Genomic DNA, 13,152 nt, shown 5'->3' with positions numbered 1-13,152 from the left:
GACTCTCTGGTCCACCGAGTCTCGAACAAGAGCTGTAACACCCTACAGTATACAAACAGTAAAGTGACTCTCTGGTCCACCTAGTCTCGAACAAGAGCTGTAACACCCTACAGTATACAAACAGTAAAGTGACTCTCTTGTCCACCTAGTCTCGAACAAGAGCTGTAACACCCAGTGCAGTATACAAACAGTAAAGTGACTCTCTGGTCCACCGAGTCTCGAACGAGAGCTGTAACACCCTGCAGTATACAAACAGTAAAGTGACTCTCTGGTCCACCGAGTCTCGAACGAGAGCTGTAACACCCTGCAGTATACAAACAGTAAAGTGACTCTCTGGTCCACCGAGTCTCGAACGAGAGCTGTAACACCCTGCAGTATACAAACAGTAAAGTGACTCTCTGGTCCACCGAGTCTCGAACGAGAGCTGTAACACCCTGCAGTATACACACAGTAAAGCAGACGCTTCGTCGGAACGAACTCTTGCGATTATGTGGGAGATGCATTGACAATCTGTCTGCAATTCTAGAAGGGCAACTGACATTTCCTAATGCTGCATGGCTCGGAGGGAAACAAAACGTCCGGAAGGTGTTTGGTGAAACGGTACAGGGTTTCATGTTAAGGATTAAATGAATAGGGAGTGCAATCACACTACAGGTCAACAGCAGGCTCCAGTGGAACGCCAGAGGCAACAGTGATAGAGGGGGAGGGGGAGGTTTGGTCCAGAGATGGGAACAATTAACAATGAAAAGTCCCAAGGCAAAAAAGTCATTTTTGATTCCACGCTATTCCTTTCCATTTTATTTTTTAAGGCAGCAGGACTCGGGCACATACACTTCTTTTACACACACACACGCACACACACACACACGTTTCTTTACCTCTATGTGCTCTGCAGTAAACCAGCCCGCGTCCTCGCGGACGCCCAGGGGCAAAACGTGCAGATCCACCAGCACGGCGAAGTTCCCACACTGTAACACAAAGAGACAGGACAGCCACAGGTTGCTGAGGGGCACTGGGCTTCAACAGACAACAAAGGAAATCAGACCGTCGTTGATTGACAGCGAGACAAACCATAACGACTCCCCCCACTTCCATCCCCAAACATCACCCCAGGCCCTCTACGACGGTCCCCTCTCTCCGTCTAGCCATCTCTCTACCAATCGCTTTTTGTTTTCTTTTTTAAGAAAAAAGCCTAACCTCTGTTGGTCCTCGTATTTTCATTTCTCAGCATTATTATTAGTATTTTCTTTCATCTACAGTACTCTTTCTAGCAGTGGTGGCATAAAGGTGCTCTGTAAGGCTTCATTGATTGATTGATTGATTGAAATATGTATTAACAGTTTGCAGAATTACAGTACATTTCAAGCACAAACTAAAAAAAAAAAAGACTGTGAGTGGACAACCCAATTAAGCATTACACTTGTTTACAAGAGGGTCCCACCTTGTTCAATTCATCAAAACATTTAGAGACGTACAAATAGACACTTCTATATAGGCAAATAACAGAACAGGAATTCATCATAAAAGGAGGTAAAAAGGGAAAAGAAACATATAAAGTGAGGGGGAAAAAGGGGTGGGCCGGTGGGTTCATTAGGCTGAACCAAAGAGCCTAAACAATTATGTGTCACGTTTGTATTTGTTTGAAAATCTGTTATTTTTGGCAAGCAACACTAGTCCACAAGTACCAATCGGGATTAAACATGCATTAAGGTTATATGAGTGGTGGATCATCCTAACTCTTAGCAAAAGGAGCCACGATAAACCACACATCTACCCTAAAGTATACTGCCTCCGTAGCTCCGGGCCATAAATTATCAGCACTGTAGGAAGTAGTGTGTGGAGGGCTTGCAGAGCGGATTCCTGAGGCACTACGTCATCATGTCATCGACAATAAGTCACATGGGACCAAGAGGCCAGAAACGCCGAGGCTGGTTAAGTTGCCGTTACATCTTTCTCAAGCTGGCCTGATTATAGTTTACACATGAGTGCAAAAGCTGCCCGCTGCGGAAAGCCCAATGGATGTGGCTCTCGTGTGAACCTCCGCCGCTCTCCCTGGACATGGAAGTGATGGATGGACTCGGACCACCCGCAGAGTGACACTCAGGAACTCACAGAGCAACAAGCAAACTGCCCCGGAACTGGGGGAGCGATAGTGCACCCAAGGCACCCCCACCCCGCCTGAGTGGAAATGGGGAGTGAGACATTTAAAGACAAAACCAGACACGGAGCAGAGAGAGTTCCGGCTGGACGCCGAATAGATCACGGAACATGCTGAAGAGGTGATGATGGTACACACTAGTGAAATCCTCCGCATTCATTTATCCATTTGGAACTCAGGGAGCATTACAAAAGTAACCCAAATGGAGTCATCATGTGGGCCTCTGTGGTTACACTATCAGAGTTATAACGAGCGTGTAGTTTACAGTGCAAGTTGTTCAGCAATAGTGAGTATTCGCACAAAGGCAAGGCATAGAAGCTCTATGTTCTGGCTGAGACAGCAGCAGCGTTGCTTCGACGAGGCCCTTCCCCTTGGGCTGACGTACCTCGGCTCGGACAGGACCGGCCAAAGTGAGTTATAAACGCAGACCTGTGGGGGTGTTCCTGAGGCTCAGCTCTGCAAGGATGACGTGTGGGAGAGAATTAACAGGGTGTGGAGGCAAGGGGAAGGCCCCTGCTTTCTCGGGTCCTAATTCTGGGCACACAAACCTACATTTCTGTGCTGCGTCCTCCCTCCCGTTGCTGGCTCACTCTATACTCTACTAGAAGGTTTTAGGCTCTAGGCCCTCCATTTATACGTGCTCCAATGAAAAAGGGACGGGCAGAGAGCAGCAGAAGAGGAGTGACAGTGAGAAAGGCAGGAAGAGAGCGAGAGAGGGAACGAGAAAGTATCCATTTGACTTTGATCACAACAATAAGGTCGGGCTGAAAATCTTCAGTCAAGTGGGGTTAAGGTACTAAATCAGTGAAATGACGATTCTGTGTAAATTAAGCTGCATAATGTTTTCTTTTTTTCCTCTCTTTTTTTACATGAAAGCATTTTTTTTCCTAATAGTCTCCTTGTAAACAAAGAGAAAAGAGTAGCTGGTTTGGCAACTGCTTCTATAAGGTCAAACAGTGGCATGAGCGCCCCCATATGGCTGATGATTGAATGTCAGGTGTTTATATGTAGAGTGATGTGTATCAGGCACTCCCTGGCTCAATCACTACTTCCTAGTCTCTATAAGAAAAAAATATATATATATATATATATATATATGAAGTAGCGAGCCGATGAGTCATCTACTGTACATCTCCCTATGTACTGTAAATAAAAGGATTCATCGGCGAAAGAAAAAACTAAATCAGATATTTGGGTAAGTTGGTTTGCCTTTAATAATGTCTTTCCTTGCACGGCTCTCTCTCTCTCCTCTCATCCACATCTACCATGTTTATTTCAGCGCAAGGCATGATGGTTTATAGTGGTAGGTTGGTGACCATCAGTTACACCATCAGTACACTATTATTGTACACTACACTAGTGTACACTATTATTGTACACTACACTAGTGTACACTATTATTGTACACTACACTATGAGTACACTACATAGGGTATAAACCTTCTCACTAAACATTTGAACAGCACTGTGGCAAGATCACTATAGTGAGCCTACTGTATAGTGAGTCTAGTCACTAGACTCACTACAGTGAGCCTACTGTAGTGTAGTGAGTCTAGTGGGTAGTGAGTGATTTCTGACACAGCCCGTCTTCTTATACATGGGTTTTCAACAGGTGGTCCGTGCACCACTGGTGGTCCGTGACGGTATTGCATGTGGTCCCTGACCATGCATTTAGTAATGTAGGAAAGTGAAGATTTGTATTTAAATTTATTGTATTGACGACAAGTTGAGAAACAATGCAGTAAATGACCTGGTGACATTATGATGACGCGTCAATGTTGTCAGTTACTGGGAAATTGGGCGTCAATCAAGAACTTACACAGAAAAGGGAGTTAGAAGCTCAAGGGAAAACTACCGGTTGAGTCTACTGGTTGAGTCACCATTATAAGGAAAGGTTAATGTTTCCCCCACGCCACGCCCATATCCCCCCTCCCAACACAACAGTGGTCCCCAGGTTGATTCTCAGTCAGGGTGGTGGTCCCCAGGTTGATTCTCAGTCAGGGTGGTGGTCCCTGGTTCATAATCAGTTGAAAACCCCTGTACTTATATATGTGGCACTAATGTTACGGAATAATGTATTATACTGCACCACCTGGCAACTGAAGTGATTCTGATTTCAATGATGTGACTAATAAAGTGTCACAGAGTTCCATAGAAACAGAACGAACACCCATAACCAGCCTATAAAAGTCAAAATAAATAAATCGAGACATTAACAGCCAGAGGTGATAATAAACAGTCTTCTTGAAAATGAATTAAGTCTATAAAACATTTAAAATTTTATTTTAAACACAGCAAACCATAAAAAGGAAATAGGCACACCAGTTGTTTTCCTTTTTGAAAAAGCCATTAGCTTTCAGAAAGAAGAAACAACAACAACACAAAAGCCATGGGGTCGTAACAGAGCGCTCGTTATGCACGAGCTCTCGCTGCATTAAAATGTGTGCATGTCAGTGTCTGTGTGTCAGTGTCTGTGTGTCAGTGTCTGTGTGTCAGTGTCTGTGTGTCAGTGTCTGTGTGTCTGTGGGGGACAGCTCTTCCCTATACAGACCGTGTTCTCTTGGCTCCTCGGGGCCCTTTTGTGTCACGGTGGTCTGCGGATGACCGGTGGCTTCAGCTGACTGCTTCCAACAATTACCAGTGCGTGGGAAAGCCTAGCTGCAGAGGGCCAGGCCCTGTCAATCAAAGCAGTGAACGGACGACTGGCCCCGGCCCGAGTCCCACGGTGGCTTACTGACCCTGCATGGGCTTCAGGCGGAGATGGAAGGGAAGGAAAAGGGACTTCATGGTCCCGACTCCTGACTCCCGACCTTCAGGGTTCGCGTTTTGAGCGAGGCCGGGTCATCGCCATGCTGGCTTGTGGTGGACATTTTTGTCCAAATCATTTTTTTTGCCACATACATTTTGACCTGAGATCAGATTCTAAAAATGTCTTCTACATCCTGACAGTTTTCTGAAAAAGCTGTTTCTATGTCAGTCGTTCTTCGATTTTTCAAAAATAGCAGACCTACAAGCTCGTAGCGCGCCACTCGGTGGCGCGCTATGAGCTTGTAGATCTGCTATTTTTTTATCCCACGATTTTGTAACCCATTTTTCACCCCTGTGTCAATTATCTAATGTGATCCTGGGCTCTACACACCCTCCGCCAACCTGGGGAGAGCAACGGATTGGACTCATGCTTCCTTCATGCATAGTGTCCAGTTGTTGGTTCCATAACTCTCAGAGTTATGGGAGGTCCATGCAAATAAAACACTAGTAATTGTGGACTCCTATTTGTGTCCATATTTTAGTGTCGTAGTAAAATCATTGTCATACATATTGTGAAGAAAACCTGGAGACTTTGACATTCAGTAATTGGGTCTTATGATCAAAATAATAACATTATAGTATAGTTATTAGTTAGTGGTGTGTAAAACAGGGGTGCAGTACTTAGTTTAGACAGTTTTTGGTCATTGGTTAGACCAGTCATTAGTCCTACAACTACAACCTATCTCAAACCCTCACCCTAAACCTAACCTCCCACGGGGCAGCACACCTAAACCAAACCTTAACCCATGTCTAACCAATGACTAGTCTAAACTAAGTATGCACCCCGTAAAACAGAAAACCTATAACTAGCCAGGGACAAGGCCATGAAGTCTTTGCCACGGACACATTTGTCCGTGTAGTACACGGACAAATGTCAGTACACAGCGTGTACTTACTGACATGTTGATGAGCCCTGCTTTTGAGACCCGTGTGTAGTAGTACAGTATGTGTGTACTGTGCATCTGAGGACAGTGAGGTTCCCAATTCATGACGTCTTCAATAATCAGCAAAGCTGGATGAATGCTTTCACTCCAAAAAGGGTTTTTTTTGCTGCTCGATTCTGTATTAAGATATTTTTTGGGGGGAACAATGATATATAAATAAATAAACAGACATTCCGTGTCCAAAGCACTTCCAGTGAGCCAGTGAAATTTCCGTAAGAGTGTAGAGGGCAGATACTTGCACTCAGAAGTCACAACACATTATTTCTTTATAGAAGTGGTCACACAACATGTTTATGTGGAGTGGGTTTTGTGAAACATATGCCAGTGAAATTACATTAAATAAAAACCTTGGTCAGTATGACTTTAACTGTGTAATGTGTGAATGAGAATCATTCTTTAGGGGGAGGGGGGGGGGGGGGGTCCTGATGGAATTTCAGGACCAGTCAACTAAGATATGTGGCTTAGAATTACACAACCTAATAGGAGTCTGAGGAGGTAATTCGATCAATAACGAGGCTTGCAGAGCCGAGGGGTCTATGCAGACTTTATCCCATGTTGAGCGGGAACCCCTTTTGGTGTTACATACATTATGTTATAATTTAGCTATTGAAAAATAGCAGATCTACAAGCTCATAGCGCGGCACCGAGTGCCGCGCTACGAGCTTGTAGGCCTGCTATTTTTGAAAAATCGTTAAAATGTGCCTCAAATCTTTCAGAAAATTGTCATGATTTAGAAGACTTTTTTTTTTAAATGTCGACGTCAGGCCTGAATGGGTTATATATGGACAAACAAATGAGAGTGAATCTCCTAAAGTCATTTGAGTTTCTGATTGAATCTGCGTTTTTGGGCGGAGTGCCAGACAACTAGCTCCTTGTTTTATCCCATTAGAGAGCAACAGACACGATGGGACTGTGAACTGGACACTAACAATAAACACTGGACCACGTCCGTCACGCAGAAAACAGCATGTGAGCCTCTGGACTTCTCAGAAGAGGGGGCTTGTGCCAGGAATGCCAAACTAACACAATCGCACTAATGAGACAACTGTTAATTTGCCCCTTTGCTTAATTGGTGGTTCATTGGAGCCACGTCTTTTTCCCCTCCAGCGTATGACTGCAGACTTCAGGCTGAGTAATTAAGAGCTTGTAGCCGAGCATTTAGCGTTGATTGTGGCAGGCAGTGAAGAGACAAGAAGCACAACTCCTGAGCTATACCTAATTGTGTGCGTGCGGGTGTCACTCGCCGGAAATAGACGATCTATCTACAAGCTCACAATGTGTTGCACTGCGAAGACACTTTGTTAGTATGTTGAAAAGTGTTTGGAAAAGTGGTTTGGAGAGCATCTATGTATTGTTGATGTTGTACGTGTATTGTTCTGTGTCGACATGTTTAATGTATTGTTTTGTCTATGTACTGTATTCATTGTGTTGTGCCCGAGGACCCCCTCTAAAACGAGATGATACATCTCAAGGGGCTATCCTCTAAAGGAAATACAATTTCAATATATATAAAAGAAATCAGGCATTTTAAGGCTCTAAACTACAATTTGATCAAGTTATCAGAACTTGCCATCTTTGACTACAAAGTGTGACAGTAGTAGGTCTTTGAGGTGAACACTGCCACGACCCTTGACCTCCATCTGATGAACACGCTGAGCCTAGGCATGGCCTCTGTTTGAGTTCTCTCCAAGAAGCCTAATCCTTTGTAAATGTAGTAATAGGAACCACAAGAATCTCATCCTCCCTGAGCAAAGATTAGATCTGAAAGGAGTTGAGAAGCCCAATGCGCTTCTTGAGAAGTGAACGCAATGAAAATAGGCCAATTCAGAGACTCCCCCTCCCACCAAACACTGTTCCACATGTTCTCTCTCTCTCTATCATGTCTGCAAAGGAATCTAATGAATCTTACATATTCATTAATCAAGACACATCGGCCAGCTTAATGTATGGAATTTTAATGCAACATTCCGGGCAAGTCCCACTGTTATTGGAAGGAGTTTTGATTCTGCGCCAAGAAGTCAGAGGAAGTTACTCTTCTCATATATACTGTACTAAAGTGGGCCAACGCTGCTTTGGTCTATTTTACACTGGCTTTTAGACTAGCAGTGCTGCTTAACACTTAATCGTGCTGCAGACACTAGACAGTACCTTTTGTGTGCGAATGAACTGAAGCGAACTAAATCATCCTTAATTCCTCCACATCCAATGTGATAACAGTAACATGGTTAAAACCTTACCACACTGAATGACATTCGGAAAACATTAAGAAACCTCAACTGCCTTTCATAAGAAGCCCACAAATCGAGCTTCAAGTCATTCTATTTTCTGCTGGTATAATCGGTAAATAAACAAATAGTGAATCACTCTCACTGCAGGGCTCCCTTTCCCTTTTCTGGGTCTTCGGGGGCTTCTGGTCTATATCACTCTCAGTTCCCAAGACACTCTCTACCTTCCCTTATCTCTCTCCCAGACCCCACTCTCTCCATCCTCCCTCCCTCCGTCTGCGCTGGGCCAAGTTGCGCTGAGGGCCCGGGCTCAGTGAGCAACGAACGCCCGCCTCCCCACCTCGCTGCCCTCTGCCACTGCTATCGCGCTGTATAAGAACCAGACCCCCTCAGCCTGCACTTAGCTCAGAGGCTAACACTAACCAGCCACAGATGTTTACATTGGGAGAGAAGGGGCAGCAGATGCGGTCTCACTCAATAAAACTTGCATCTCTCTCTCCCTCACGCGCACACACACACAGAGACACACACACACACACACACACTCAGAGAGACACACACACTCAGAGACACACACACACACACACACACACACACACACACACACACACACACACACACACACACACACACACACACACACACACACACACACACACACACACACACACACACACACACACACACACACACACACACACACACACACACACACACACACACACACACACACCTTAGCAGTCTGAAAAGAGCCCAGGGGGGGGGGAGTGCTCTTTAGATCTATGGGTATGACAAACCATTTTTCTAAGACTTTATTCATCTCAGTCCCAGGTTACATCTAAATGAGTCACAGGGATTTCTTCTCGGACAGGCCATTCTGATATCTCATGCTCCTCGTCCCACACGCCGGGCTGCTGAGCATGACTGTCATGGCAGGATCATGGGGTGGTGCGTATTATTATTCACAGGGAAATCGTTTTGACGGCAGCGTTTTGTGTGCAAAGCTCCCTTCATTCAAGTTGAATGTTAGCACACCTGAGTGCTCTTTATTTGATGATAAAGAGGGACACAACCCAGGAGGAGTCGAATTCCTCCAGCAAGAACAGACAGGAATATCTCCAGGTAACAGTCGGCAAACGCAAACAGCGCCCATGCAGCCAGGCACATCCCTGAGAAATGGTCGATAAGACACAAATAACAGTTCGACATGGCAAGTGCATGGTGTTAGGGGCCGGGTAGCCTGGGTATCGAGGCTAGGGGCCGGGTAGCCTGGGTATCGAGGCTAGGGGCCGGGTAGCCTGGGTAACGAGGCTAGGGGCCGGGCTACGACAGTGATTCTCCACCTGTGTAACTTTTGACCTGAGATCAGATTCTAAAAATGTCTTCTACATCCTGACAGTTTTCTGAAAAAGCTATGTTTCTATGTCAGTCGTTCTTCGATTTTTCTAAAATAGCAGACCTACAAGTTCATAGCGCGGCACTCGGTGCCGCGCTATGAGCTTGTAGATCTGCTATTTTTCAATAGCTAAAGCATAACATAAGTTAAAACACCAAAAGGGGTTCCCGCCCAAAATGCGTTAAGGCACACCAGATATGCATTGATATGCATTAAGCCATGGACCCACATTTGATGTGATTTCTCTGGGACCCCGATTTAAAATGTTAAATCTACACTGTGAAAGGAATGAAAATACACCCACCCACAGTGTATCTGCTCGGTACACAGTGTATCTGCTCGGTCGGTACATGAGTATTTTCATTTTAATAATGCAATGTTTCGGCCCCTCCGGACCTTCCTCAGGCATGCAAAAGCTTTTTCCTACAAAAATCTACACTGTAAAATCTTAAAGTTAATTTAAATGTCTTTGAGTCACATATCTGCAAGGGTCCATTTGGTTCCTAAATACCGATCATTTACCTGGGGACCTTATGGAGACCCATCGAGGACAAATAGGGGTCCCTGGACCCCACATTGATAACCACTTGGCTAGGATATGTGCGTTCCATAAATTCCCGAATAACAGAAAGTTATGAATGATGAATGATCCCCAGAAAGTGTTCAAATAATGCCTCCTATCTGATTGCAGAAAGTGTTGTTGTGTGTGGCCTGATCTAGAGCTCACCTATAGAGTGACAAGAACATTAAACAGCCCCCTGAACCTCTGACACTGAACTGTACTGCAATACTTCATAGTGAAAAATGATTTGGCCTCCCTGTCACTGCATTAGGCTGGTTAGAGAGTCACCGGTGCATGCTGCTAACAGAAGGCAGATTGCAGTACGGGTCGGTCTAGCACGGTAATGTCCTGGCAGAGACAGCGAGTGGTGTAGTGGATCAGTGTTTCAGCCCCGAAGGCCCTTTGGGGAGGTCTCTGAAAAGTGGCAGGTCACTAAAGTCTAAAGCCTGTTTAAGTGGGAGCATACCAGCACCTCCTGCAGTTCCACAGACTTGGGAATGAGAGAAGGGAGGGAGGTGGGGCAGAGACAGACAGACAGAGAGAGAGAGAGAGAGATGTCTTGAAAACATTTGCGGTGCCAGACCAGTATCATAAAGCACATTTCTCAACCTTACTCGGTCTCTAGGATTATCCTTAAAGCCTAATTTACTGCGTACGACGGTCGTGTCGCCCCAACTCAAATGAAGTTACTTTTGATGTCACACGTTCGTTCCACTTGAAAATGCTGTTTGTTTTTTGCGAGTGACACCATCGCTGAACAAAGTATAAACCAGGGCTTCACACTAGAGACATTCTGGTAGACGGAGTAGTCAGCCTCGGGGACATCTTCAGAAGGAAAAGAAATAAAAAAGGGCAGAGGCAGATTCTGTTTCCTTCCCATCCAAGTGAAGGTTTTATTCGCTCGCTAAAAAAAAACATGGTGTTGATGTTGTTTGTTTTATGAAAGAGGAGACCAGAGTAGCGCGCCTTGAATGCTATTGTTTGGAGTGATTCCCCTTCTAACATGCTTGTTTGTGGCTAGCTGGTTGGGCATAGTAGAGGGCTCTCTGCATTTTCTCAGGCAGAATAACACAACAGTATCATTATGTGCCCACTGGGAAGGAACCTTTAGTGAACCTCCAGGGCTTTGCTCTCCCACAACCAGTTAAGGGAGGGTGTGTGGGGGGGTGGGGGGTATCAGCCTGTATGCAGGCATGCATATGAAACGAATAAAGAGAATGCAATATCTGGTCAACTAGGCACACATGGCATTACGGAGGATGTGAAGAGATCAGGGGAAATGTTTGCGGCGCTTACACAAAACTTTCAATAAATGAAACATCAACAAAAGGGGAGACCGGTGGCTCTCTTTGCACTTAACAAAAACATCTGAAGTGCATTATTTCCTGACAGGGAGTTTGACCGAGGATGGACGGCTTTGCTTGTTTCTATGTGGGGCAGAGAGATTCCTCCGCCGGCCACATCACTGTGTTCATTAACTAAAGCCTGTCTGGGAGACAAGTTGGTCTTCTTGAGACACACCAAAAATAACACCAAATAAAGACAGCTATGTATTGTATGTCCATTTATCAAAGACAAACCAGGTCAGTGGTTCAAATGTGTATCTGTACTCCCCTCTAGTGGCGAAACATTTGATTACAGGTAGAAAAGGACATGATGACAACAGCCACAAGTTAAAGGGATAGTTCACTTTCAAACATGTTTATGGTCAATTTAACGTCTACTCAGGCTTTTGTTAAACACCCCAGACAGTTTTTAAGTTGCTTGACTCCTATTTAGATATTTGGTATTAGATATTTCATCATATTTGATATTCACCAGCACCTCTTCAGACGGGTACAGGCTTTAGCCCATTTTGGGCGGGAACCCCTTTGGGTGTTAGCATTATGTTATGCTTTAGCTATTGAAAAATAGCAGATCTGCTATTTTTGAAAAATCGAAGATCAACTGACATAGAAACATAGCTTTTTCAGAAAACTGTCATTTTCAAACAGACATTTTTAGAATCTGATCTCGGGTCAAAATGGGTTAAACATACTATTGGTCCGACTGTCATTAGACCGACAACCTACCTCAAAACCTAACCTAGCCCTAACCTCGTCCTCAAGCAGGGGAGCAGCGTATGTTCGACCGCATGTCCGACCGTTGTTTCAGCATGTCGGTCCGCTGGCGCTGTGCATTGATATATTACCATGTGTTGTTCTTGCTTACTGTAAATCGCTCTGGATTAAGAACGTCTGCTAAATGCCTAAATTGTATATTTTATTAGATATGCCCCATTCTAACTCCATTTTAACCATGTTGAATTCATCGAAAACACCTATTGTTGGTTCTGGTGGTGACTGCTAGTATGTGAGGGGGGTGTGAATTTTCAATAACTTGTTTCATTTAGGCCTATATTATTATGGGTAATTACGGTATCCATTTATTTTAAATTTAAAAAAAAATATATATAAACAAATAAAATAAAACAATTGAAAAACCACGGCCCCCACACACATTAGAAGTACAATATCAGTCACCAGAAAAGTAAATCAAAGAACAAGATTCCTGGGCAGAATTTCCTTTTGTCAACAAAGGTGCTCTCTCAAACTCTAGCGGGAACTAATTCAGTCCTCCTTTGACTATGCTTCCACCTCTTGGTTCTCCAACATCACAATGTCACTTAAGAATGTACTCTGATCTGCATAATATGAAATCCATCCAGAGATGAAGCTCAACATGTCCATCAAGGACAGTAAAACGAAATAAATAAACTGGAGTTTAGTGTTAACCACTTCACTAATCAATGACATGATGTATTTGTTTTTGCCCTGAAGTAGGGCAATCGAAAGGCAGAGAGTTGACAAAAGTTAAATTTTTTCCTCGAAAATAATGAAAGGCAGACCAAATTATGATGTCTGTTTTGCATAGCTCAACTCAACTCACTCAAGGACCCATAAATTAATATGTATTTAACTGTGGACCCCCATCTGAAAAATATTTTGTGCCATTAGTTCGCCGATGCCCGGCTGTAGAGAACCAAGTTGATTGATGATGGAAGTTGGAGATCCATGCCC

General features: G+C 44.3%; 1 protein-coding gene across 1 annotated transcript in view; it reads right to left on the bottom strand.

Moving 5' to 3' along the window:
• slx4ip (SLX4 interacting protein) overlaps nucleotides 1-13,152 on the bottom strand; it is a gene marked incomplete at its 3' end in the record, with an annotated part of 48,468 nt that overhangs the window by 29,459 nt on the left and 5,857 nt on the right. Inside the window, exon 3 of the mRNA XM_079512905.1 lies at nucleotides 879-968. Within this exon, the coding sequence (XP_079369031.1) occupies nucleotides 879-968 (90 nt within the window). The remainder of the gene's footprint in view (nucleotides 1-878; nucleotides 969-13,152) is intronic.

Source organism: Electrona antarctica, assembly GCF_951216825.1.
Source record: "Electrona antarctica genome assembly, chromosome: 10".
Classification (NCBI taxonomy): Eukaryota; Metazoa; Chordata; class Actinopteri; order Myctophiformes; family Myctophidae; genus Electrona; species Electrona antarctica.
The sequence above is the reverse complement of the archived record's forward strand: the minus strand, read 5'-3'. Positions and strand labels throughout refer to the sequence as shown.